The sequence below is a fragment of the Seriola lalandi genome, unplaced genomic scaffold, assembly GCF_002814215.2.
Source record: "Seriola lalandi dorsalis isolate HSWRI2012SDOR001 ecotype SW California unplaced genomic scaffold, Sedor1 jcf7180002054885, whole genome shotgun sequence".
NCBI classification, from domain to species: domain Eukaryota; kingdom Metazoa; phylum Chordata; class Actinopteri; order Carangiformes; family Carangidae; genus Seriola; species Seriola lalandi.
The window spans coordinates 7,466,151-7,490,724 of record NW_019525437.1 but is presented as its reverse complement, the minus strand read 5'-3'; the positions used below and the strand labels follow the sequence as shown (position 1 = coordinate 7,490,724).

The 24,574-nt window shown below is 39.1% G+C and overlaps 1 protein-coding gene across 1 annotated transcript in view; it reads left to right on the top strand.

Annotated features, from left to right (window-relative positions):
• LOC111671713 (contactin-associated protein-like 4) overlaps nt 1-4,137 on the top strand; it is a 101,976-nt gene extending 97,839 nt beyond the window's left edge. Inside the window, exons 22-23 of the mRNA XM_023428877.2 lie at nt 231-302; nt 3,301-4,137. Of these exons, the coding sequence (XP_023284645.1) occupies nt 231-302; nt 3,301-3,497 (269 nt within the window). The 3' untranslated portion in view covers nt 3,498-4,137. The remainder of the gene's footprint in view (nt 1-230; nt 303-3,300) is intronic.
• The last annotated feature ends 20,437 nt before the right edge of the window (nt 4,138-24,574 follow it).

Here is a 24,574-nt window from a genome sequence, read left to right as displayed (position 1 = left end):
CCTGTCTGCGCTGACTGATGGTTCTCACACTGACTTTACCTTTCTCCTTATCTGCCCTCACAATCCTTTACCTCATCTTTTCCTTTTTTTTTATTCTTGAATTTTCTAACTTCTCTTCTTTTTTGTTCTCTCTCTCTCTCCCTGTCATCTTTGCTCTACTTTCTTCCTCCTCTGTATCTTTATTTGTCTTCATTTGATTCCTTTCTTGCTTTTTTTCCTTCTCTCTACAGAACAACCTGGGTCAGTGGATCCAGGTCAACCTTTAGTCAACACCATGAGGAGTGACTCAGCTCTAATCGGAGGTAATGCAATACATCTCAGCAGAAACGAGAACAATTCATTAAAATATCAGACTCAAAACTTTGTTTGGGAAGATGTAGTTAAATATCAGGTGTAACAGCAGTCTGATATTTAACAGGAAATAATCTAAAGAAATATGTTCGATTAGAAGGATAGAAAAGCGAGGAAAGTAAAGTTTTGATCTTTGAGGCGAAGGAAAAAACAGTGAGAAGTAGTGGCGTAACTCGGTCTGAATTCACACAACACATGAAAACCTTTCAGTCTTGTTTTTCCATTTTAAAGCCACTAATGCAGAATTAAACTGAAGCAAGCAGTATTTAATTAGCTCCTCTAAATAAAACCAGCAGCTTGGGTCAAAGTACTTGAGTTTGTTTATAGACAAAGTGTATCAGTTATTGTAGTACTTTTGACAGTTTGTAGTGTGTAGTGTTTGTAGTGCTATTTTAGATGAAGATGAAAACGTCTGGAGGGTGAAGAGTGACAAAAGCCACACTGTCCCAGAACAATACACATGCAGATATCAATGCTGAGCTGCAACGTGAAGACTGTGCTTCTGGATCCATTAATTAACACACAATAGAGGACAGAAATAGTCCGATTTAATCTTCCAATTTTGTCTTTTACATGTAAATTACTTTTTTTTTCTTTTTTTTTTAAGTATCCTTCAACAGTCACAGAAAACTTAATTACACAGGGTCTAATCTGTAAGTTTTACCATTCAAAGGACTGAAGTTACCTGCTTGAATGGTAAATGCTTTATATTGTGCTATCAAACATTTAAACATAGATGTTGGCATTTGGTACAGTATGTGTTTAGTTGGTACAAAGTTGATATAATTATAGCTGCATGGTTGATATTGAAGATTTTTTTTATTATAGCTGTTTCATTCACTCAGGTTTCTCCAGTTTGAGTTTTGATTTAAATATTTTGTGAAGGACCACAGTTATGAGTAATGATCTTTTCTTCATCCCTTGATACTGTTGCCACAGCGACACTGTCCCCTGTAGTGTCTCTGTTGCAAATGGGTCCATTTTTAAACACTGCCAGGCCAATCACACATGGCCAAGCTGCCATCTCCTGCAGAAATCTAGCTCAACAAGTTCCCTGTTAACATGAAGTTTAAAGGCATAATTTGATATTCACGGCCTGGTTAATGAACAGTTCAAGCACATATCTCTTCTAAATGAACATATTTACATTTCTGTGTGCCACAACATGTGGATTTGTGAGATTTAGAGGTGTTAGTTGTTTTTTTTTCTTTGTAGAGAGCCAGATTGTCTCATCTTGCGTCTTCGTGGTAAGCGAGGATAACTTACTCCTATGGCTCTCCATAATCAACAACTCTGTTATTTGGCTGTTTCCCTGATCAATGGGAACAAGCTGTTATTCAACCGCATGATCTGTCTCTACCCTGAAATTACAGGCCCTTCTCCAAGCTGTCCTTTGTAGCTCAAATTTTAGAAAAAGTGGTTGCTAGGCAGCTCACCACTGCAATAGATGGACATAATATTTTTAAGTTTCAGTCATGGCTTCTGCCACTTGCACTCGACAGAAACAGCTCTTCTTATAGTTTTGCCTCTGGACCACTATATCTTGGTTGATAGGCTTGCCTTTGTGTAATTTCTGTATTTATACTGTTTTTTTATTATTTATCTCTATGTGTAGTGCTTAGTGATGTCTCTGCCCTTGAGAGGTGCTATAGAAATAAAGTACTTACTTAGCTCAATCCCTAAGTGCCTTCGCAAAGTTTTCTTGTCAACAGACAAATGTTATATTTAAATCGATTGTCCCTCACCAAACTCACATTGTGTGTATCCTTCCTTGAAGTCCTACAAACGTGTTGAATGTGTGTCCTTCTGTATAAAACTTTTTTTTTTATAGTAGTTAGAAAATCTGCATTGTTTACGGCCATATTTACTTGATGGCAGTTTTTCTTCTTCTCTGCCTTTTCTAACACATTGCTGCATGTCTTGGCACATCAGCCACCTGACAGTCAGAAGAGTTTTAAACCACTGTAAAGATTGCACATGCATCCTTGTGTATGTGCACAACATGAAGAAAACAGTGACCTACTTATTAAAAACTGCTGTAAGGTGCTACTAGAGGTCTCCCCACAGGTTACCTTTGACACATGGATGCGAGAATGGTATCCCTCCACATCTATGTAATTCTTGGCAAAAAAATATGTGTTTGTAGAAATCAGATTACTGCAGAAAGCCGCCAATAACCTGGTTACTTATGTTCATACATGTGATTTTGAAGCAAAATGTCAGGCCGGGACTCAAAACAGGACTCAGATGCAGAGATGTAGAATAACAAGATGCTTTTATTGAATTCTCCTGAGAACTCAGACAGAGTGATAGACAAATGGCTATAAAATCCTAGACACTAACTCTGAAAACAGAGAAACAAAACCTCTCCAGGAGGAGGAAAAAACTCTAATCAAAAGAAACAAATCGAGAAACTCAGAACACTCCGAATGGAGGAAAACCGAAGGACTATGAATCAAATCTATGGAAGAACAAACAAACAAAAAATCACTCTTAGCGAGGAAAAATCAAAAGGACTAGAACTCTAAACTATGGAAAGAATTAACAAACAAAAAATCACTCGTTAATGAGGAAAAACAAAGGGCTATGAACTTTAGCTATTGGCAAATTTACAAACAAAAAATCACTCGTCACGAGGAGAATACGGCTTACTATGGCGATGGCTGTGAACATGGATCAAGGCTCTGGTGCAGGACAAGGACGAAGACACTCTGGCACAAGACAAGGGGAACACAGACAATTTAAACACATGGAGGGAAATAGGGAACAGGTGGAAACACTTAGGGCAATCAGACTGAGACACATGAGGAAGGGCAAGTGACCTGAAACGAGAGGAGAATTATTTTTTCAAAATAAAACAGGAAATGACAGGACAAAACAAACCCAAGACAAGACAACCTCACCACGGTGTGACACAAAAGTGTTTTTGTGCATTTCTGTGTTTTTCAGGTGTGATCGCCGTGGTGATCTTTGTCACTGTGTCTGCGTTGGCGATCATGGCCAGATTCATCTGCAGCAGAAAAGAGACGTATCGAAACCAAGAGGTCAAAGCAGCGCAGCCTGAAGACAGCCACGAGTTCCCCTTCAGCAGCCAGGCGGACTCTCAGAGCGCCCCCAGTGAAAACCAAAAGGAGTATTTCATTTAGCAGGAGCCCTGACCTCCCATTGACCTAACAGGACAGAGCGGGATGACTTAGAGACACCACAGAGCCCTTCAGCCGCTGGTACCAGAGCATCAACAGAAGTCAGAAACAGAACAATCCATGAATTTTATTTATTCCCTTCTGTTTGTACATATTGTCCACTTTGCACAAACTGGCAAAAGTGTTAAAAGTGTATTTTAAGTGGACTTTGAGTCGTCAATGCTCTTGTTTTGAGGATGTAAATATTTAAAAATGTAAATGTCGATTTGTCTGCCTACAACACTATATTTCTCTGTCATATTGAAATGTTGCAAATAATTTATTAGAAGGAAAAATGCAGAATAGATGTGATGATCAAAACACAACTTTGCTCCTGTTAAATTGGACTCTTGGACTTGATTTATGAGCAGCAACTTTTTTTCTACAAGGATGATGAACCTCCTGTGAAATCTGAGATGTCAGAGCCATATGTATGAAAATATGAAGAGACGGATTCAGCCGAGTGGAGGATTGACGTGCGTGTTTCACATGCGAGAACCCAGCCAAAGCACAGTCCCAGAATCAACTAAAATCCAACTGAATAAATAATTTCAACACCTGCTGTATATATGAATACAAAATTAAAGTCACTCTTAAAAGTTTACTTCCACACTTTGTCTTTGAGTTAGTCAGACAGCTTTTATGTTACTCACTGTGCTTTTCTTTATATCAAAAGAAGGAGCGAAAGCTTTTCAATAAGACCAAGATTTCTTTTTATTTTTTTGGATGACTTCCTGCTTGTACCACCTGCCGTGAGCAGCCAATGCCAGAGCTCTAAAAAGTAGCTTTCAACAGCAAAACGTTTAAGCAGCACAGGCTATATAACACTGTCACCTTTTTGCACACATTTAATGTGATGTGTGCTGAAGCACTAATCTGTGTTTGCCTGGCAGGTTGGCTAAGAGATAATCAGAACAGGAAATGGAAAGAATTGTAGAGAAGCTGAGATATAAATGATACAATGAAAGGCAGCCATCCAAATATTAGTGTTGGATATTTATTCTTCAGTCTGTGCAATGCTTTGGATCGTGGGTGGGATTTAAAGGCAGGAGAAAGTAGAAAATGTTTTTTTTTTTTTTTTCAACACAGTATGGTTTCATGCACTATGATTTTATCTTGTTACACCTGAACTGAAGCATTTGTTGTTTGTCTCTCACACTGTGATTTTCACATGAACAAATATCTTTTTTGATACTCCAACACAGAATAATCCCACACAATAATGATGCACACTTTCATGAAAGCATTTACATTTGCTCTTCTAAACACCTGCTGTCTGGTAAATTTCTGTGGCTCAAATAAAGAGATGCATTTTTATTTTCCTGGGAAGGCAACAGGAGCACAGAGTAACACTGCGCATAAAGAAAAAAAAACATAACAGATCCAAACTTTACAATAGAGATTCCAGGGAGAAAAAAAAAAAAACAGCACTGGAGACAGTGTTTGATTGACAGGCAATGTACAGCAATATCATCTGATGGGTTTTGCTTCCTGCATGAGTTTTTTTATTTATTTTCTTTAAGAAATATTTAATACTAAGCTTGTTCCTGTGACTGAGGTCGAGCACCATCTAGGTATTCGCTGGCCAAATTTTCAGACTCAACGCTGGCTGATTTCATCTGCGGTGTCCCGATCATAATCAGACAGAGCACAGGCAATATTCTCTCCTGCCAAATTGTCATCCTGGCCGGTGTCAACACGGAAACACTGTTACGTATCGACAGTGACATGCTACACTTATTTGCTCCTCCAATCTGATGTCGGCCTTCAAAAAGTAAATGTTGCTCAGTCAACATAAATCCAAACCCACATCAGGCCTGTTTTATTTTGAAAGAATTCCCCATGTGGAATTCACTGCTGCTTGTGGGCAGCGGTACAAGTACGATGAAAACATCTGTTATGGCGTCTGTGTTGATATGTGTATGTTAATCAAATTCCCCCTCGTCACTGTTATGTAAGCTGCAGCTACGACACTGATTCAGTAGTGTTGGATAATGTCTTGTCTTGAGTACGAGATTCCCTCTTCTTCACTGAAGACATTCTGGCTTTACTATAGAAAATAGGCACTTTGGGTTAAGCACCTATAAAAAGAGTATGATGTTTACAAGCTGTCCTACAATGATATTTAACTCTGCATGTCTTATTGACTGCATTAACACTGTCAATCTGGGATCAAGGTGTTCACACAAGTCATTTCTCAATAACAGAGTCCCAGTACGAATGTTATCGCAGCCTCGCTGTCCTCTGTCACACCCTCGTCAACAGCCAGGACAAGTGTAAAGGAGAAGTTTGAATATTTGAACTGGTTTTTTCAGCTGAATATCTAAGGAGTCACATTCCCGTCTGACTGACAGTGGATGACTTTCTTGTGCTCCCGGTTAGAATAGAAATGAAAAACTGCAACTACAATAATGTGCCAATGATGTATTTGTGAACTATTGTAATAGCTATTAGTGACACTAAGTGATTTTCTGTAAATCAGTCTAAGGTTTTCTCTATTAAGATGATTTGAGTAATTGCAATTATTTACTCCATAATAATAAAATAGCTTTTTTTTTTCAAATACTGAGATGTGTTTAATTTGACCAGAATTTTTCTAGTAAAGATTCTGTAACTCGCAACATGACACACACTTTCTCTTGAAAATTGTTGAGGCAAGTTCATTGAAATTAGTATTGGCTGAAATAAATTTGAGATATGGAAATGAGACAATTAGAAATTGAATTTGTTTATACAAAACTTTCTTATTAATATGAAGATGCATTTGAATTAATCAGTTAAAATGAATGTCAATTGGACAACACATTAGGTTTAATCATTATGACGGAGCTAAAATCCAGCATCAACCTAAAATGTTGTATATTGTCAATGTTCATATTGTGCAACAAACAATAAGAAACTGACATGATCAAAAAGAGGCAGCCATGTTATTCACAGAGACATGGCTTGAGCATGCATGATCATTTTCATCATCAGCAGCACATCTCCAGTGTATATATACTGTGTGTATATATACATATATATATATATGATTTGCATATGTGTTTGGGTTTTTGTACTCCAATATGAGAAATTGAGCATAAGGACAATTTTTCTATTTGAGCATTAACATTTGATTCTCGTCTAGGAATTGCCATAATATGTCAATAAGGGTCTTCAAATATTTACACATTCACAGGCCTGTATTTTTCTTTTCTTTTCTCACCCTAACACTAACCCCAGTTAACCTTAAAATTTCATCTTTCCCCTCAAACAGCTGTTGAAAAAGTGAGGGCCCGCCAAAAATCTTCTATTCCGCCCAAAACGCTCTCACTCTCAAGACTTCATACTCAAATTTGTTGTCAAAAAGACATTGCAAGACACACATCCTCAAGGAGCTGCTGTTGTTCCTGTGGGTCAAGTCGTTGGCAGCAGATCAGATGGTCCAGACATGTGACTGAGGGCTTATTCCCTGGTGGCTGAACAGAGTAAAGGGCGATACATTTCCAATAAACAGCCACTTCTCCCTCTCTGTTTCTGTGAGTGTTTAGCTTCCTCGTGGAGTATGGAGTCAATATTTACAACAACATGAGTTACTTTACATTTTAAACTGCCCGTATGCTGGATTTACCCATAATCGTCACCGATGGCCTTAAAGTAAACTTTCATGGACTGCGTGCAAATTCAAATCCTGTTTTGGAGGAAAAAAAAGGATCATTACTGTAGCAGAAAATGCAGTGGAAAAACAGTGTTTAGAGGCAGCTGAGGTCTTTTGTTTCCCTGTTAAATGAAGCTGAAACACAGCAATACTTTCCCTCTCTAGAGCAAATTAAATTAACATAAATTTACATCGCAGATTGTTGTTCCTCCCAAACTTTTCAGGGGAGGGTTCTCTTTATGCACTACATGACATTATTGATGGGTATTAATATGCTTCTGTCTGCGGAGTGTAGATAAAGAAGGCTGACTTAATGACAAAAACTGAAACATCCGGGAGATGGAGAAGTCAAAGTCATTCTTTATGATGACGAAATTCCCTGACAATTTCTAAAAGCTGGAAGTTAAAGACTGATTCCAACCCTGGACATAAATGCAGATTTGATGTTGTAATTAGTGACTCTGTGCAACACGGAGCAGAGATCAACAGCGTCTTCCAGAGTTCATTCAAATCTCAATTGAAACAAGTGAAACTGTGCTAAAACCGTTCTTGCACCAAGCATTCCCCTACACAGGAATATATCTCATTTAAGCCTCAGCAGATAATGAAAAAATAAATCTCATGACCAATAAAACTTCGGTACTGGAACTTATTAACTACAATAACTTCTAAGCAGAAGCAATCCTGCTGCAATAGTGCTAAACCCACTTTTAATGAAGGCAACACAATCAAACTATTAACTGCACAAGTCAGAATCCCTTGTCAGGAAATTTACTCCAATCAATATGACTTGTTTACAAGAGAAAAGCTCTGACTCTGCCCTGGAGTCAGAGGCAGCAGGAGGATGAACTGGCCCTGTTCAGACCTGCCATTAACATGCATCTCAGGTGATGCGTTCAGGAGCGGACAGCTCTAAGTAGCCTGCATCAGTTCACACCTGGCATTAGAATGCGTCTCCGCATGCGTCTCGAATGACCAGTTGTGACCGGATCTCACTTCCCCCCTCTGTATGCAGATAATCATGTACATTATTCTTGTGTGCAATTAACAAATGCGTTGTTGTTTTTCACCGGTGGGGAGCAGCAATGCATTTCCTGTGCCTAATCTGCTGCAAATTAAAGGACGAAGTAGAAGAAATCAGAACAAACCAAATCAACTCAGACATTTGACGCACTCGTGATATCTCTGTGGGCTTTTCAGTGTGGCCATATGCAGCTCAGACCACCTCTCAATGTGGTCTGAGTGATCAGATCTCAATGAGTCCTCAGTGCGTCTTGCCTTGTGCAGTCACACCTGTACCTGAAGTTTAATGTCACTCAATTACTGAGTGTATTTAGTAACTTGTATGTTTGTCTATATACCTGAATGACCAAATATATTACTGTATGTTGTATTGGATGATTTCAAAGTTCATTGTCTGGTGAACTATTTTAAAACTATTTTAAAAATTATTGTCTGCTGCTGAACACCTGCTTTATTGTTGGTCAAACGATAATCATCTGCAACAATTAATAAAATAAAATGAGAATGAGTCAAATATCACATTGTCATCAAACACGAGATAGGATTTGAATTTTTAATCCAGGTTCCACGTGACTCAATTGATTTCAACAATGTTCATATGTAGAGGAGGAAGAAGTACTGAAATCCTTTAGTTAGGTAAAAGTAGCAATATCACACTGGGAAAAATATTCCATTACAAGTCATACATTCAAAAGCTAACTTACATAAAAATGTAATGTCTGTCTGCATGTCAGATTTTCTCACTTTTATCAAAGAAAAAAGTTAAACACTTAAATGGCTGGATGAGAAGGAGAAGTTTTTCTACAGCAATGTATTATTGTGTTTATTTTCAGAGCAGATTATTTATTTTGTGTGAAAATCCTATACTGCGGGGTAACTAAATATAGCTGCCAAATAAGTCTAGATATATCAAAATTGACAGGCAACTAAAGGTCCTGCATTGCACACTCACGCAGCCGTTTTCACTTTTCTGATTAGAGCTGAACTGCTGAAGCTGACTGCAGCTCTGCTGGGAGTCCTGACAGGAGCTTTAATTAGCCTGAGTGCAAACACTTGTGTGGATGAGCTCCTGTGTAAGTCACTAAAACTTTGTAAAAACAACTGTTCCTCCAATTTCTTCCTTTCTTGTTTCAGTTGATCAATCTGTTGTTAGAAGCAAACCACTGCTAGCACATCTCTAGAGTTAGTTTTCATCCAGCTGTTTTAGATGCATATTCAATTTGCACATAAAAAAAAACTCATGGAAACACAAACAATTGAAAAACTGTGTGTCAATAAAAGCAAAGTACAACAAAGTGCAATAAAAACAGACTTAACAAATATATAATGATGACTGAAACTTGTGACTTCGTCCACTAAAGAAACATCAGATGTGTGTGGACCAATAAGGAGAATGTAGCCTTACTCAAATTAATACATGAAACAATTTTTTATCACATTTCCAAACTGAAATCTACGTTTTTGACAGTTTGATGTTTGACTGGTGTTCATTTAATCACAATCTTTTAATTACGAGTCCTACATTTGGATGGAAAGTGAGCTATCGTCACATCCAGGCTTTAGTCAGATCTGTAACTAAACAAATCCTGACAGATATTTAATCTACTTTCTTGTTGGCACTTTGTCTGTTGTTACTGTTTTGTGATTGTTCATTTGTAATTTTTTTTACTTAGTTTTTCTGTAACCAATTTACTGCCATTATGCATACTGTCTGAGGCTACTGTGTTGCTAACACACCATCATGTAGCCTAACTGTTAATTTTCCTGTTGGGCTGATCTGTCATTAACTTTACTTGTTCTACTTTTAGTCTTGTGGACTTTATGTATTTCTTAACTAAAATAATTTCTTCATTACTTATTATGCTGATTTAATTTGAATCTAATTTAATATTATGCTTTTGCAGACAAAGTTGAAAATCAGTTCACCAGAACCAGCAAACTTATTTTTTTTTAATGCACTGATTTTGTTTTAGACAAAAACAGACCTTCTCATCATGTTTTTTATTATTATGTGAAATATATGTGATAGTTCCACAATTGAATTTCCTGAAAATTTACTTCAGTACTCTTTAGCTTTACACAGAACCTGGTAGATGACTTTATCCAACAGCCAATACAGCAAGTCCAGTATATCATCTTTGTTTCTATGAAACATCTCTCCGTACCATCTTAATTTTATTAACGCATGGTGCTGTCAATCATCCTATCTTCACTACCCACATATTGCATAATGTGACATCAGTAAACAGCACACAGCATTTTTACTTAACTGACTCATAATGAAATGAAAACCAAAGGGATCATAGAAACCAAGATTAAATGTTAGATATTGCAGTTTAGTCTGGACAGAGCACTGCTTCCTGCTGTTTGTGTTTCACTTCATCACCCAAGACTCAACACTACAACTTTATTTTGAGTAATAAAAAGGCAAATCTGCAGCATCTCTGGAGAATCTGTCATGTTTTTGATTTTAATAAAGCCTTAAAAATGCCTGCAAAACTTAGATTTAGCATTTTACCCTCTTTGCATATTATCTGAGTGAGGTTAATAGAGCCTCAAACTTTGAAAAAGATGGACTGAAAGTGGGGATGTAGAGAGTGAAACGACATCTGATTATCCAGTAATGGAACCACAGGGACTGCAGGTCTGATAGAGCCCAGTGGAGCAGAAATAATGAAAAAAATCGTTAACTCTTGTGATACAGTATTCTCCGTATGCCCCATGGTATTTAAAATCCTATTCAATGGGTCATTTGAACCCGTTGTATTATCAAATTAAGGAAATGGACATTGTTGTGTGTTTCCAAATCATTGAACTCCATCTTTTTAAAATTTTTTCTATAATTTTCTAACACACTCACTCTGATGGGAGATTCAAACAGCGAAACTGAACGGTGACCTGTGCTAATATTTCACCATGACGTCGAGACAGATGTCATGATTGACGATTGCCCGCAATTCTTGGTCTTATAATGTATGGAGCATTAAATGATATTAGATGTGACATTAAAATGCGTTTCCCCGCTGTATTCTCTGTTTATGAGTGTTGTAGTTTGTAAGATTAGAAAGAAATCAGTGGGTCGAGACTGACGAGGTGGGATCAGCCTGACTCGTTATGACTAATGAGACACACCTGGGGGAGGGAGGCCAGCAGGGCTGAGTTGGGCCACACTGAGATGGTCTTGAAAGGTACAATTGTTTGATTTTTGTTGTTTTCAGGTGTGGAAGTTATATTGTCGTCCATGTTTGTACCCATGAAATGAAAATCTGAACTACCAGTATCAAAAAAGGAGGCAGGCAAGTCAAAGCTGTAAGAGGCCTACCGGTCAGAATGGCCTGTTTCACTGTCGTGCCTTATACTGTAGAGGGTTGGGTGGGTGAGTGGGTCAAACCTGTTTTACCCAGGCCAGTGAAACTGAACACACTCCTGAGAGACACACAGAATGTCCTCACACCGCATCATCTGCTACTGTTTCATCACATCTCCATCATGGTTCAAATGTCCACAGCCGCCTGATTACCAGAATTGTTTTAGCATGTTTTTACAAGCAGCTCATTTATGTGATCAATATGTTAACAGATACTGTACTTGTTCTAATTACTATATGCAACATGCCCCCCCCCCATCATATGTGATGCTGGGTGTGGTCAGAGGTGCAGCAGACTTGAAACTTTTAACCAGGGAGAAATTCACTGCTCTCCATCTGGTTAGAAGTTACTCTTTAAATATTGGCATTTACATAACCTTCACACAAATTTCACTCGTCACAAATTAAACCGCTCTGGCAGGTACTGGAAAAAAGGCACTAATAAGATACTGGTCCAGTGGACACTGGCACATCTGCTAGGACAGTGGATTGTCTCCAGCAGTTGCAACACATCCATGTCCAGTGGACTGTGAAGTCAGGAGGAGGGCACATGAGGTGGATAGAGTTGAGGGTAGGATATGTTCTCAAATGTCCCACAGTGGCCTAATGTGTTGCAGCACACTGTGACGACTCATGGCGATTACAACCTGTTGAAATGGAGCTCAGACTTGTAGCACCCGTCCCCTTGCCTGTTCTCCCTTGTCTGTTCACTCCCTCGTCTCTCTTGTGGTTGGTATGCACGGGAGCCGCTCTCCCTCTGGACTTCATCAGATGATTTAGACTGCTGTGAACGGACAATCTCCAGGTAATTTATTTACCCAGAGTGAGTAATTCGAGCCTTTCATCAGCAGCTTCCTCAGCAGTGAACGGAAAAAGGCAGGAAAAAAAAAAAAATCTAGGAGAATCCTTGTTAAATTCATAGAAATTTTCATTCTTTCATTTATTTATTTTTTAAATTATTCTAAGTCACTGAATACAAATCAGCTCGGACAGCGAACAGGAGAAAAGAGCGTTCACTGATGATATTGTGCTGGTAAATTGTAGGAAATTGCAGATTACAATGAAAATGAGCCATAAATTCCTAAAGTTTGTTGTCAAAATTTTTATCCACAATGAAGAAGCAACTTGAGATGCACTGAATTAAAGAGGTGGGTTGAATGTTAATAATGGAGGAAATCCAAGCCAGCCACTGCAGCTCGACTCTCTGGGCCTGTTCATCTGATAACCCATCTACAAATTGAACCCGGGCTTCTTGACATGGAGAGAGGTTTTGGATTTGGTTCTTTGAAGTTTGAAAAGTGGACCTCTGTGTATTTGATGCACGTCATTGCTGGCTATTGTTCCACGGCAACAACCACTTTAAACGTTCACAGATTCTTTTCCATTCGATCACTCGAAGAGGACGTTCCTGGGGGTTTAGCTTTTCAATCTACGTGGCCGTCGCAGATAGTTTTACAATCCCTCAGAGCTTCCTTCGCAACTGCTGCTCATTTTGTTTCAGTATCACTACATGCTTACACAATTCAAAATTACCTAAATACCATTAGGATTTCTCCTCATCTCCAATCTAACATGTGGGCTCAGGCTTTCCACGGCTCACTGGAATGATAATTAAATTTAACACACCGCTCACTCAAGGTTGGTGTCAAGTGTCATGAATAAACGGGCACTCACCTGAATGAAGAGAGTTGATTAATGCTTCTGTGCACAGATGAAACACCAGCAATCAGTAGTAAGAGAACAGGCGGGAGGGTGGAGGGAGAGAGGGAGGGAGGGAGCGGTGACTCTGCTGCTGCTTCCTGCTGCATTCTGGAGGTGGGCAGGATAATTACCAGCGGCCTGCTCCCTGATTAGTGATCTGATGAGACTGCAGCGCTACGAGCAGAAACAGCATCACCACCCACCTGATTATAAACGACATCGCAGACCTCTGTTGTCAGTTTGTATCCATCATAATTGCTGTGGAAAATGGATCTGGAATAGCAATGCGGCTTTAATGGTGGCAAAACAGCGTGTCAAGTTTAAAAAACACAAGCAGGCAAGCAAGTCTGATATGGGCAAAAAATAGAAAGAGGTGCTGCTTGGGTAAATATTATTCATGGTCGCATACAGAGCTGGGTCTTTCTCTCTCTGACATGTTGGAGTGTTTCGTTCGTTCGTAGTTGTGTAGCTGTAACACAGGCAGAACGGCACGGCACGTAAATGCTCCTTTATGGGATTTGTCGACAAGAACATGAAAAGAAGAAAACCTAACAATGATGAACAAGTGTTGTCTGTCTAAAATCTGGTATATTTCTCTGAGCATAGATCTCTATTGCTTTCCAAAACCTATTAAAAACACACCACTGAGCCACAGTGTTGCAATGTTTGACACATTACTATGGACACAGACACTGTATTTTATTTTGGGTCAATCCCACATACACTGCCCTGCTGTTAAATACTGAGTAAAGCATCAACCTGTATTCTTCCACAACTGTAAATAGTCACCAATCAATGGACTATTTGTTCCTGTTTGAGCAACATTTGCTAAGAACTACAGGGCCCCGCTTTTTTAAGAAATTCCTGAGCCTTCTTTAACCTAGGTTTACCTTCTTGTGGTTGTATGCCTCCCTGTTTATCCAGAATCATATAAAATATGTGTGAAATTTTGTCATAATTGTTGTGTGAAATCTTAAGTTATGACGAAAAAGTGTTTTGTGTGGTCACACTGACCTTAACCTTTTGATGTTTGAGATATTTTATCAGAGATATTTTATCAAGAATGGGACAGACGGATGGACGGACAATCTGAAAACATAATGCCTGCGGCTGTTGCTTAGAAATGAACGTATGTATTTGTGTGTCACATTAAAGACACAATTTACCAATACGTTACGAAAAACGTCTCTCATCCAGTTTGCTTCGCAGCATTTCTACCTTTTACTTTGACGGCCACAACCGAGCGGTGTGCCTTGGTTTTCCAGGGATCCCATTTTGCCTTTTTGTTGTAACTGTTCACTGCGTTGTGTCCAGTTCCTAAGACTCATCAGCTGTTTCCCAAGGCCAAAAATTCAGCACAGTCATTGTGTGTCACCAACGTGGGTTCAGAGTTTATTTTTGCCTATTGATACCTTTTTTATAATTTGCGAATGAGAAGTAACAATGCGAAGTTACATCAGGAGGGCACTTTTGTGGTCTCCTCCTTGCCTGCCTCAACAAGAAGTTTTAATATTCCTCTTGATTCATATCAATTATCACCACCAAGCCACCTTGAGGCCTCAGCTTTAGATAATATATTGATTCCTCTCAGACATTTTTCAGCATCACCTTTGTCTCTTATCGCCATAGCAGATTTGTGTGTGTGTGTGTGGAAGAAGGTGAAGGGCTGAGGTTAGAAGCAGTGGCTGGTTTTTGACACAGCAACATCTACACAATGTAGACTATTAATTAGGAACAGTGCTACATCTCGCCTCCACCCGGCCAGCGTTCAACCCTCCAGTGATCCGATAAGAGTACAGACATAGATCACTGGGCTTTGCTGCTCTGCTGATTACATCTTCAGCAGGATTATGCAGAAGAAGCTCCATAAATAAAAGCGGTGTGGCGGACACAAAGTCTCTAAACACCTCATGTTTTATTGATATTCTCTGTGAAAACAGTCGGAGTTCATCCCTCAGATCACTCACTGCTTCCGTTCATCTCTCAGGATGTCAGCAGGACCTCCACTTCTTCAGCGTCCAAGTGTCGTGATGGATGATGGGAACTAGATGTTTTGTAACAACGTGCAGTATGAAAGCCGCTTGGCTGCTTTTAAACTTGGGAAACATGCAAGAGGTCAAATAGGTTTACCTTGGCATGTGTTTCAAAACTGTTATAAAGTCTGAAGGATGTTAACAGCTGCTCATCTCAAAACTCCAGCAGGCAAGGACACGTTTAGTTGACAAAGAGTGAACAACAACCTTGTAACCCTGAACAACACATTTGCTTATCAGCAGGAGACTGGAAATTGTGACAACAAATAAGCTGATAGTGTGAATGACTTCACTTTTTTAAAAATTAATTAATTTTTTTTTTTTTTTTACAGTTCACGCAAACTTTTTTTTTCTTCCAGAACTTATGTACTTCATCTTTTTGACTGATTTTAAGGGAAGATAATTGTAAGTGATAACAAGGCTAAACACAAGCTAACTAACTACAGTTCAATCAGGAGAAACTTCATTCTGAGTCAATGAATAAACTTGCAGTGTGCAAAACAAGAGGGGAAAAGTGAGAGATGTGACAGGCTTTGGCAATTACACCCCATCGCGATGTCATCATATGAAAGGGGGGTGAGGCTGTGCGAAATATAGGAAAACAGGCATAAAGATAGAAATCTGCCTGATTGAACTCTCACTTAGCTTCATTCAGCAGCAACAGAAACCTCAGCTCCTCTCTGAAAAGCTGTTTTCTCTGCCCAACGGTCTCCTCACATTCAGTAGCAACTGCTTTACACAAGCTGTTGTGTTTTGGCAGCAGTGTAATGTGGCATTCAACACAGATGTCCTTCATGCGCATTGAATTTTTCACACCCCTTGACCTAAACTGAACTGTATTGGTTGTCAAAAAGTAATCTCACCTCAACTTTAGCTTGTTCAGCTCTACGTGAATGTAAACGATAGGAGATGCTGCTGTTGTCGTCTCGCAGCTGCTCCTGTGATGGGTCACCACAGCGAGTCACCACAGCTGATCACCATCAGCATATTTGGCAAAGGTTTTACACCAGGTGCCCTTCCTCATGCAACCCCCCCGGGTTCGGTGTTAGCCGAGGATCGGGCCGCCAACCCAGGGATCGACGGCCAACCTGCTCTACCACATCCTGAGGTAAAATCACTTCCTCTGTGAGCATTTTTCTCCTTCCCTTTCTTTCTTTAAGTTTTCTTTGCCTTAGATTGCTCTCTTCCCTTTTTACTAGGCCCTGTTCTCTTGCATTAACAGTGTTTTTTTTTTTTTTTGTTTAATTATTCATTTCAGCTCTCAGTTCTTTCAAATTGGGTTGTTGGTTTGTTTTATTGTCGTATCACAGGGTATAATCTGTTGAAATGGGTCCACCCTGTTGTGTGTGATGTTGGTGGGGATCAGCTGCTCCATCACAGAGAGTGGAAACAGGTTTGCATCGTTATGTCTTCTTAGCGGTGAAGGGCTCTGCACGGGTAAGATGTAAGAGGATAGGTAAAACAGTTCTGCAGTAAATGGCATTCTGTTAAATCTGGGGCACTTATCGATATGTATGTGTTTGCCCGAAGGCAAATAGTGACATCAGCAGTAACTTAGAAATCTTACATCAACATTTTGTTTATTCTTTACTATGATTATGATGCATGATTCCTGTTTAGCTCACCCTGTACTCACCTGATCAGGTGGTAGGTTCCAGTTAGATAAAATGCCATTCACTGGTCACAAGGGAGTGATAACAGCAGCTTGCCATGAGGCTGTAGCAGCCTTTGTTTGTGGGTTTCCTTGTTGATTCAGCTTAGGTTATTATGTTTTGCGGGGTTAATAAAGTCCTCCTCTTTTGCACTTACCCCTGCCTACTGACCTACACCTTCAACATCCCTTTTAATGCCTGTAAACCCCTCTTTTTGACATTGAACATCTGTCCTGTTGTGTATCTCGCAGCTTGAAAACTAAATATAAATCACCTGTGAACATGGCCCCTGTTTTTTTTGTAGACAAGTTTGGCCAATTCTTCTGCTGGCTATGGCACCAGAGGACATATCTAGAAAATATAGAAAAAACATGTTTTTTCATGAATTTGAATTTAAAATATGTGGTAGTTTTATTATTAGAGCAACAGGTCTTTTTCTTCAGAATACCCTGAGGGGGCTGACAATCATAAATATATACAGGAAGGTAACATATAAAGTATAACGCTACAATGTGGAGGGTTTAAAAATTCTCTAGTTTGGTGCCACCTAGTGGTAATTTAAGAATAATGCTGTGACAAGCAGAAAGTGACGCATAATCTGCACCAATTTTTGGGTTTTTTTTTCACAAATAAAAAAATGTTGTCAGGATAATTAATAATGATAATAATTATAATAATAATTATTATTAATTAGCCCGATAAAAATATCACATGCTTGTTACATCCGCCTGCACCCTCTCCCACTGCGGATCGTGGCCTTGCTGTGGTGTGATTTGTTGTTTTCAGCTCCTGTCTCGAGGGTTTTAACCTGAGCTGGCACAGTTCAGTGCTCCTCGAGGCTATCATAAGTCCAAGGACAGTTTAATGTGAATATTCACTGCAGCTCAGAAAACAAAGTGTAAGCTTTCTAGAAAAGAGAAATAGGTTAATATCTTTTTGAGGCTGATTGGTGATATTTCTTATTTTATTCATTTGACTTTTTTGCCAGATTAGATTTCAATCTTTAAGTTTATTAAGTTTACAATATGTGTCTTGGGGTCACAGTACATGTTTAACATGTGGAGGCAGGAATGCATGAATTTGATCATTACCAGATAAAGTTACTGTAAGATTTAGACCTCAGTCAGCCATATAAGCCCATTTAATGGCTTATACCAATGTTAGCAGACGCATTTTGATGTTAGATCTGGCTCAAATTGTGTGCCAGTAAAGGTTTAATAGCAAAATTCATACAAATTGAGAGTTTTTAAAATCAATTTTGGTAGGTCAGAACAACATTATACCATGACATACCAAGAATATCAAAGCCTCTGCATGTAAGGTTGTATAGCATAAAAAAAATGCTATAATAACTGAATTTTCAATATTTTTTTCTGCCTCTTTTGATCTGAAGTTGTTTAACACATTGGAGCAGATGTCAGAGAAGTGGGCACTGATAACCATAAATAAATATATAAGTCAAGATGAGTTTGTTTGGTTCATTTGTTCAGACATGGAGGCACAGCTGTAGAGAGGCAGGCTGGCCCAGGTGGAGCTGAAGAATACAGTTTAATTTCACCATCAGGCAGATTGAACTGTAGCCACAATAGATTCTGCTCCTGCACCTTCGCTCCGTATGTGAGTAAGAAGGTCACATCAATATGTATGCAGAAATGCTCCACTTGAACATTTCCTTGCTCACCAGCACACACGCATGTTGTGTGCTGATCGAGATGACAAAGGAATGAAAATAGTATTAGTTGTGCACAGCCATGTCAAATTGTACCGTTATGTCCCTACACCCAAGAAATTTGAACATAATTTGAATGATTTTTATCAAATAATTGGACAACAAAAAGAATATTGCACACTTGCTTTGTAACCTGAACATGTTGTTAATAGTTAACTGTATTTATTTAAAGGGATTTTCATTGCATAACAATTAGGCTGTGCTTGGCTCTCTTTTTTTTTTTTTTTGCTTTTTTTTTGAAAAAGCATGTATTTTGTCCTTTTTTTTTTTTTTTAAAGTCAAACTGAAAAAATGTATGTCTCACGAGTAACTTAATTTCATCACACTCTGCATGGATGATGAATTCTTGGTGTCTGTAATTTCATTGGCGCATTTTTTGGCAGGCATTAAAAGTGAGAGAGTGGTCATTTGTCATGGCCTAGCTTGCTAATCTGTCTCCTGTTGCTAAATGCTGTATGCAGACCTTTACCATGACCTCAGCTCAGCCTTTGACACAGTGAACCACAGCCCAGCTGTCTGCTGGCATCAGTGATGTGGCTCAGGACTACTTCATCTAATATCTCTATGACAGATCATTCTCTGTTATTCTTGGACATGCCCCCTCCTTTCATGACTCTCTCTTCTCTGATGTCCCGCAAGGATCAATTGTGGGTCCCCTTTTATTTCTAATTCTACCCCTGGTTTCATTGGAGTTTCATTGCTGCAAAGCGGATACGCAACTGTGTCCCAATAAAGCCTGTTACCAGTGATGTGTCATTTATAATGCTCTGCTTTACTGAAATTAGAAATTGGATGTCCAAAAATTTCCTGCAGTTGAAGGAATCCAAATCAGAAATGGTTATAATTACACCTTCTGGCCCCAGCACTAGCAGCATCCACCATCTCTCGTCTAGTCTGGGTGTCTTATCTACTAGGGTTAAAAAACACACCTGTGGCCTTGGTGTTAGTTTCAACTCAGTTGTCCTTTGACAGTCTGGTGACTAAAAGTTGTGCAGTCCTGCTTGTCCATGCTGTTTTATCTCCTCCAGACTCGACTATTACCATGCTCTTTATTCTGGTATCAGCAGGTAGAACATCAAAAGATTATAACTAACACGAAACGCAGCTACCAGGCGACCATATCACATCAATCCTCACTGCCCTTCGCTAGTTACCTGACTCCGAGTCTGCTCACTGCTAATAATGGGTCCAACAATTTGAGTTGTTACTAAAGTTGTTTTTACTGTAAAGCACTTTGTAACTATTTTTCTAAAATTGCTATATAAATAAAGTGATCATTAGTATTAACTCCTGAATGCCAGCTCTCAGGTGTCATCCGTTGCCATCATGGGAAATGTCCAATCAGAGGCCGGAGACACAGTTTCTAAAAATATGCACATTAGCTGTAGTTTCATTATATTTAAAATTCAGTTCAGCTTTAAGAAGAGAATCACACAGAGACACAAAACTTAATGTCTTGCTGGTCAGTTGCGATGATAATGTGCAATCTTTCAAAAAAAAGCAGTTATAAACACAACATATTCATGGGGTGTTTTCCTTTTGCAATGTAATATCTATGGTCATCAGTTTTTGCAGTTGGCTCTTTCTAACCACCCACACTCTGATAGATATATATTTTTTTACCCCACTCAGAATCAGATTTGTGGGTATCTGGATTCAAATGACATACAGCGTTTATACCCGTCCGTGCTGGCAGCATCCAGCCTTTCGTGCTGCGCGTCAAATTCCCTCAACTCCTCCGTGTAATTATTCAGACTCTGCTCCTGTAATACATCAGTAATGCTGTTTATGGCCCAAGGTCAGAGCAGAGAGGCCAGGGAGCCAAGCCTGTGATGGATTAATAGCTTCCAAGGCTTTGAACTCTCTGAGACAGTAACACATTTCAGCAAATCAAGAAGGGCCCCCTTCTTTTTTAGACTCCTTCTCTCTGACACTTGAGAGGAATAAGGTGGAAATATGGCCTCAGTATTTCTGAGTGTTATACTGTGATCTGAACACTTGTCAGCCCGTAAAACAAAAAGCGTGATCACATATATGATTAATATTACAAAAGGTAGGGTTGAAGTTGCATATCCAAACTGGATTTGTTAGTTTCCCCCCAGTTTCCATAAAATTAATTAAAATGAGTAGTTTAACAAGTGTTGCCTTCTGATAAGAGAATTTGGAAAACTAGTAAGTAGTAATCCCCTTTTCATTCACATTTTATTGTTGTGCTTATTGAGGGCTTAGAGCATTGATGCAATTCACCCATGAGTTATTCTGTTTTGTTTTTTTTTTCTTCTTCAACTGAATACCTAATCATTCAGCCTCGTTCCGTCTCAAAATCCAGATTGATTCTTGTTTTGTGTTGCTCTCTGCTCACTACTAAATCTGCCGTTGTGCCTCATTTTGCCTGAAAACATGTTCAGAATGCCATGGGAGATCTCTTGGCACCCACCTTGAACTTGAAAGGAAAGTTGTTTTCGCTCTGAGCTTCTTGTTCAGCCACGGTTCAGTTGAATGCACGATACAAAATAAAGGAGCTTGTTACCACCTCCTCCAACATCTCCCTCCGTGGTTCGCAGCCTTACTGTGGTTCAGTTTTGTTTGCAGCTGCTGTCTGCAGGGTTTTAACCTGTGTTGGCACAGTTCAGTGTTCCTCGGGGGTGTGATAGCTCTCTGGACAGCTTGAGAGAAATGGGGGAACCAGAGCATTGTGGTTTCTAGAAAAGTTCTGTGGCCATGAGTTTTAGTCTTTAAAGTGGATGGACAGTGTGGAGGACAAAGTTTACAGAATTAAGTATAATTGTTTCAGTGTTAAATGTGTCATTCATCATGTTTTGTTTTTGTATAGTCGAGAAGAAGATGCATGAGCTTGAAAGTTTTCGGAGTACTGTAGATATTTTAATAAAAATTTACATTTGGTCTGTGATGATCTCGAATGGTCCATATCAACCACTGGAATGAAGAGGAAACATATTCCATGTTCTGCAGTAGTTCCATGTTTTTGATACCAAATTATTTTGTCACTTGGCTGTTTGCTGAGCTCCGCCACCCTTAATTACTGTTGCTACACTTGTCAAGCTTTCCATTCTAACACAATGTGTATATGCAGTTTACAGTGTTAACACTGGCAGACTTACAGCTCAAATTCTTATTAATTGTTCCTTGATTTCAGAGGTAGACAAAAGCAAGCTTTCGTGTTTTTATTTACGGTATGATGGATCCAAGTGATAGCAGGTAATATTGTTTTTCTGTGTGGCTTCATTATGGAACTGTTGTCTCACTGCTACTATGAATAAATACAGACATAATGATAAAGAGAACAGTAACAGAAACAGAACGGTTCCAGGTGAGGATCTCCCATAAAACGGCTAGAGATGTCACATCTGTCCATCATGCGCTGGACTGCAAAGCAGCAGAGCGGTGCAAACAGTGCACACAGCCATGTGGGTTTGGTAGCTACCTGTCTGAGATGTTACAGTAGAACTGAGGTATGTAGCACTGTTTGAAAAAGGTTTTGGAAAAGCTAATTAAAGAAAAAAAATATATCACTCTCCAACCTCTTTAAATACCAAGCCCCACACTCGCTGCTTCAATGTGGAGAAATTTTTTGACAGGCCCACTGTGCCTTGTTACAGTCACTGAGCAATTACAATCGTTTTTTTGTTAAACAACAATAAACTCCAACCAGCAAGCTAATTATGAGGTGTGAATAAATACATGGTACGCATATCCTGTGCCCTGCCATGACATCTGATGATTTTATTATCTACGCACCTCCATTTCAGTTTGACTTTTGGTCTTTCCTGACCGCTCAACACAGAAAAAGAGGAAAGAAGAAGACAAAAAGTCAGCTATTTCTTTAGTTCTTTGCCATAATTACAGTGTTAAAGGGCTTTGACATCACTTAAAATATCAAAAAAACAATTACACAAGACATGCAAATGATAAGCCACTTATTAGATCCTATTTGAGGAAGACAAAAGAGTTCCATTAAAGTCTCATGAGGAGACATACAAGAGGAAAAGCTTCACACAATAAGAATTAAACCTGCTTATTTATATATTTTGATAATGTCACTGCCAAATGAGAGATTGCAAATATTAGCTTTCCACCTTGGGTATTTCAACCAATAAATTAGATTTATACCCAGCAGCCTAATACAGTGTGGACTCTTCAGTGGAAGATTTATTGTGTACTTTTTTTTGTTTGTTTGGTTTTTTTTTCTGATGGCTTTCAGTGTTGTAATTTCTTCAGGATATAACATTTTATTCATCAACTTATTGTCCAGATGTGTGGACATGGGACTTAATGAGACACTTAAACCACAAATAAAATGTACACTTGAGTATATCTCTGTCAGCAATATGGTATAATGAGTAAAGTGTATTTGTGTGAAATGTGATTATAGTATATCTTTGATTGCTTAGAGGGGGTCGGATGATTTCCACAACAGTCCTAAAAATGACCCGGTAGTTAATTAGCACCTGCCCGACATACTTTCACATACGCTGATAAACTTTATTAAGGTTTTGCATTTCCATTACATTAAAGTGCATCAGTGTACCAGTTTCTTATGGAGGACCAGTTTACCAGCTGCATGCTATGTGCAGAGAGGAGAAAACTTGCTCTATAACTTGTATGAAAAGTTGTTTGTCACAAATATAATAACTACTGAGGTAAAACAGCTTTTAATTAAATACCAGCTATTAGTTCACAGACAGAAATTAAAGGTGAATACATTTCTGAATAAAGTAAAACTTGTAAAACTCGTTTTGTGAGTCAATCAGCAAGATTAAAGCACCTGAGTTAGACCTGCATGTTTTCTTTTTTTATTTCTTTCAATTTATTTTTTTAGGTGGTTTTTGCCTTTTAATTTTGATAGCCACAGTGTAAGAGAGACAGGAGACTCGCAGCAAAGAGCCACAGGTCGGACACAAACCCGGGCTGCTGTGGTTCGGTCTGAGCCTTTATAGTACGCGCTCTACCAGGTGTCTTCTTTCATATAAAAGATTACCTGAAACCATGGCCAACAATTGGGATCCTAAAAAAAGATTCTACAAACAATTTCAAGAAAGAATCGTGCAGACTTTATGCTTTGATCTTAAAACAAATATCTGACACTTTTTAAGTAAAAGGCTTCTGGGTTCTTGCTCCTGTGGGGGATGTGTGGAGGGTGTGAGACACTACAGGCAGAAGTCCATCATATTTGTTTCTCACTAAATATTGTGCACAGTGTGAAACAGTTTGCCTGACACATATCCAGGCCCTGGCTAAGATCCAACGCCACGCACCCGCCCACATCCCACCACCTGGTCCCAGGTATCTCGTCATGATCGGATTACATTTGTCAGCCTTTCCTCTGAAGACCCCATCCTGCTCCTTTTTAACACCCTCTCTCTCTCTTTGGCTCAGATACAAACTCCACTCTCACCGAGTGTCGCTTAAGTGTCCCCATGCAGTCAGTGCAGTCAGGGTGTACAGTGAAAGCTAATGCGATAATTATTTCTCTATTCGACCCACACACTTATCAAAGGCCAACTGCCAGGCCCGGAGCATGCCAGAAGATTCCCAGGCGGTTGTAGCTGGCCAGAAGATAATTGCCAAGTGTGGAAGTTACAAGTTGGAAGTGTGAAAGTCAAAGAAAAATGGTAAAAGAATAAGACAGTGACTAATGGTGCATTACGGGGAACATATGTAGACAAACCAGAAAAAGCAAGCAGAGTTTTACTTTTTTCATAGTACAAAACAATCATTATGTGCAGAATGAGAGCGTTTTTCATAAAGTTGTATAGAGTTTTTATAAAGTTTTACTTATGCCAAGAGCAGATTGGCCAATATCAACCCAATATCGGCCAACCCAAACCAACATGGGCTGCTGGGAAGGAAAATGTGATGAATGAGTGTCAGGCACAAC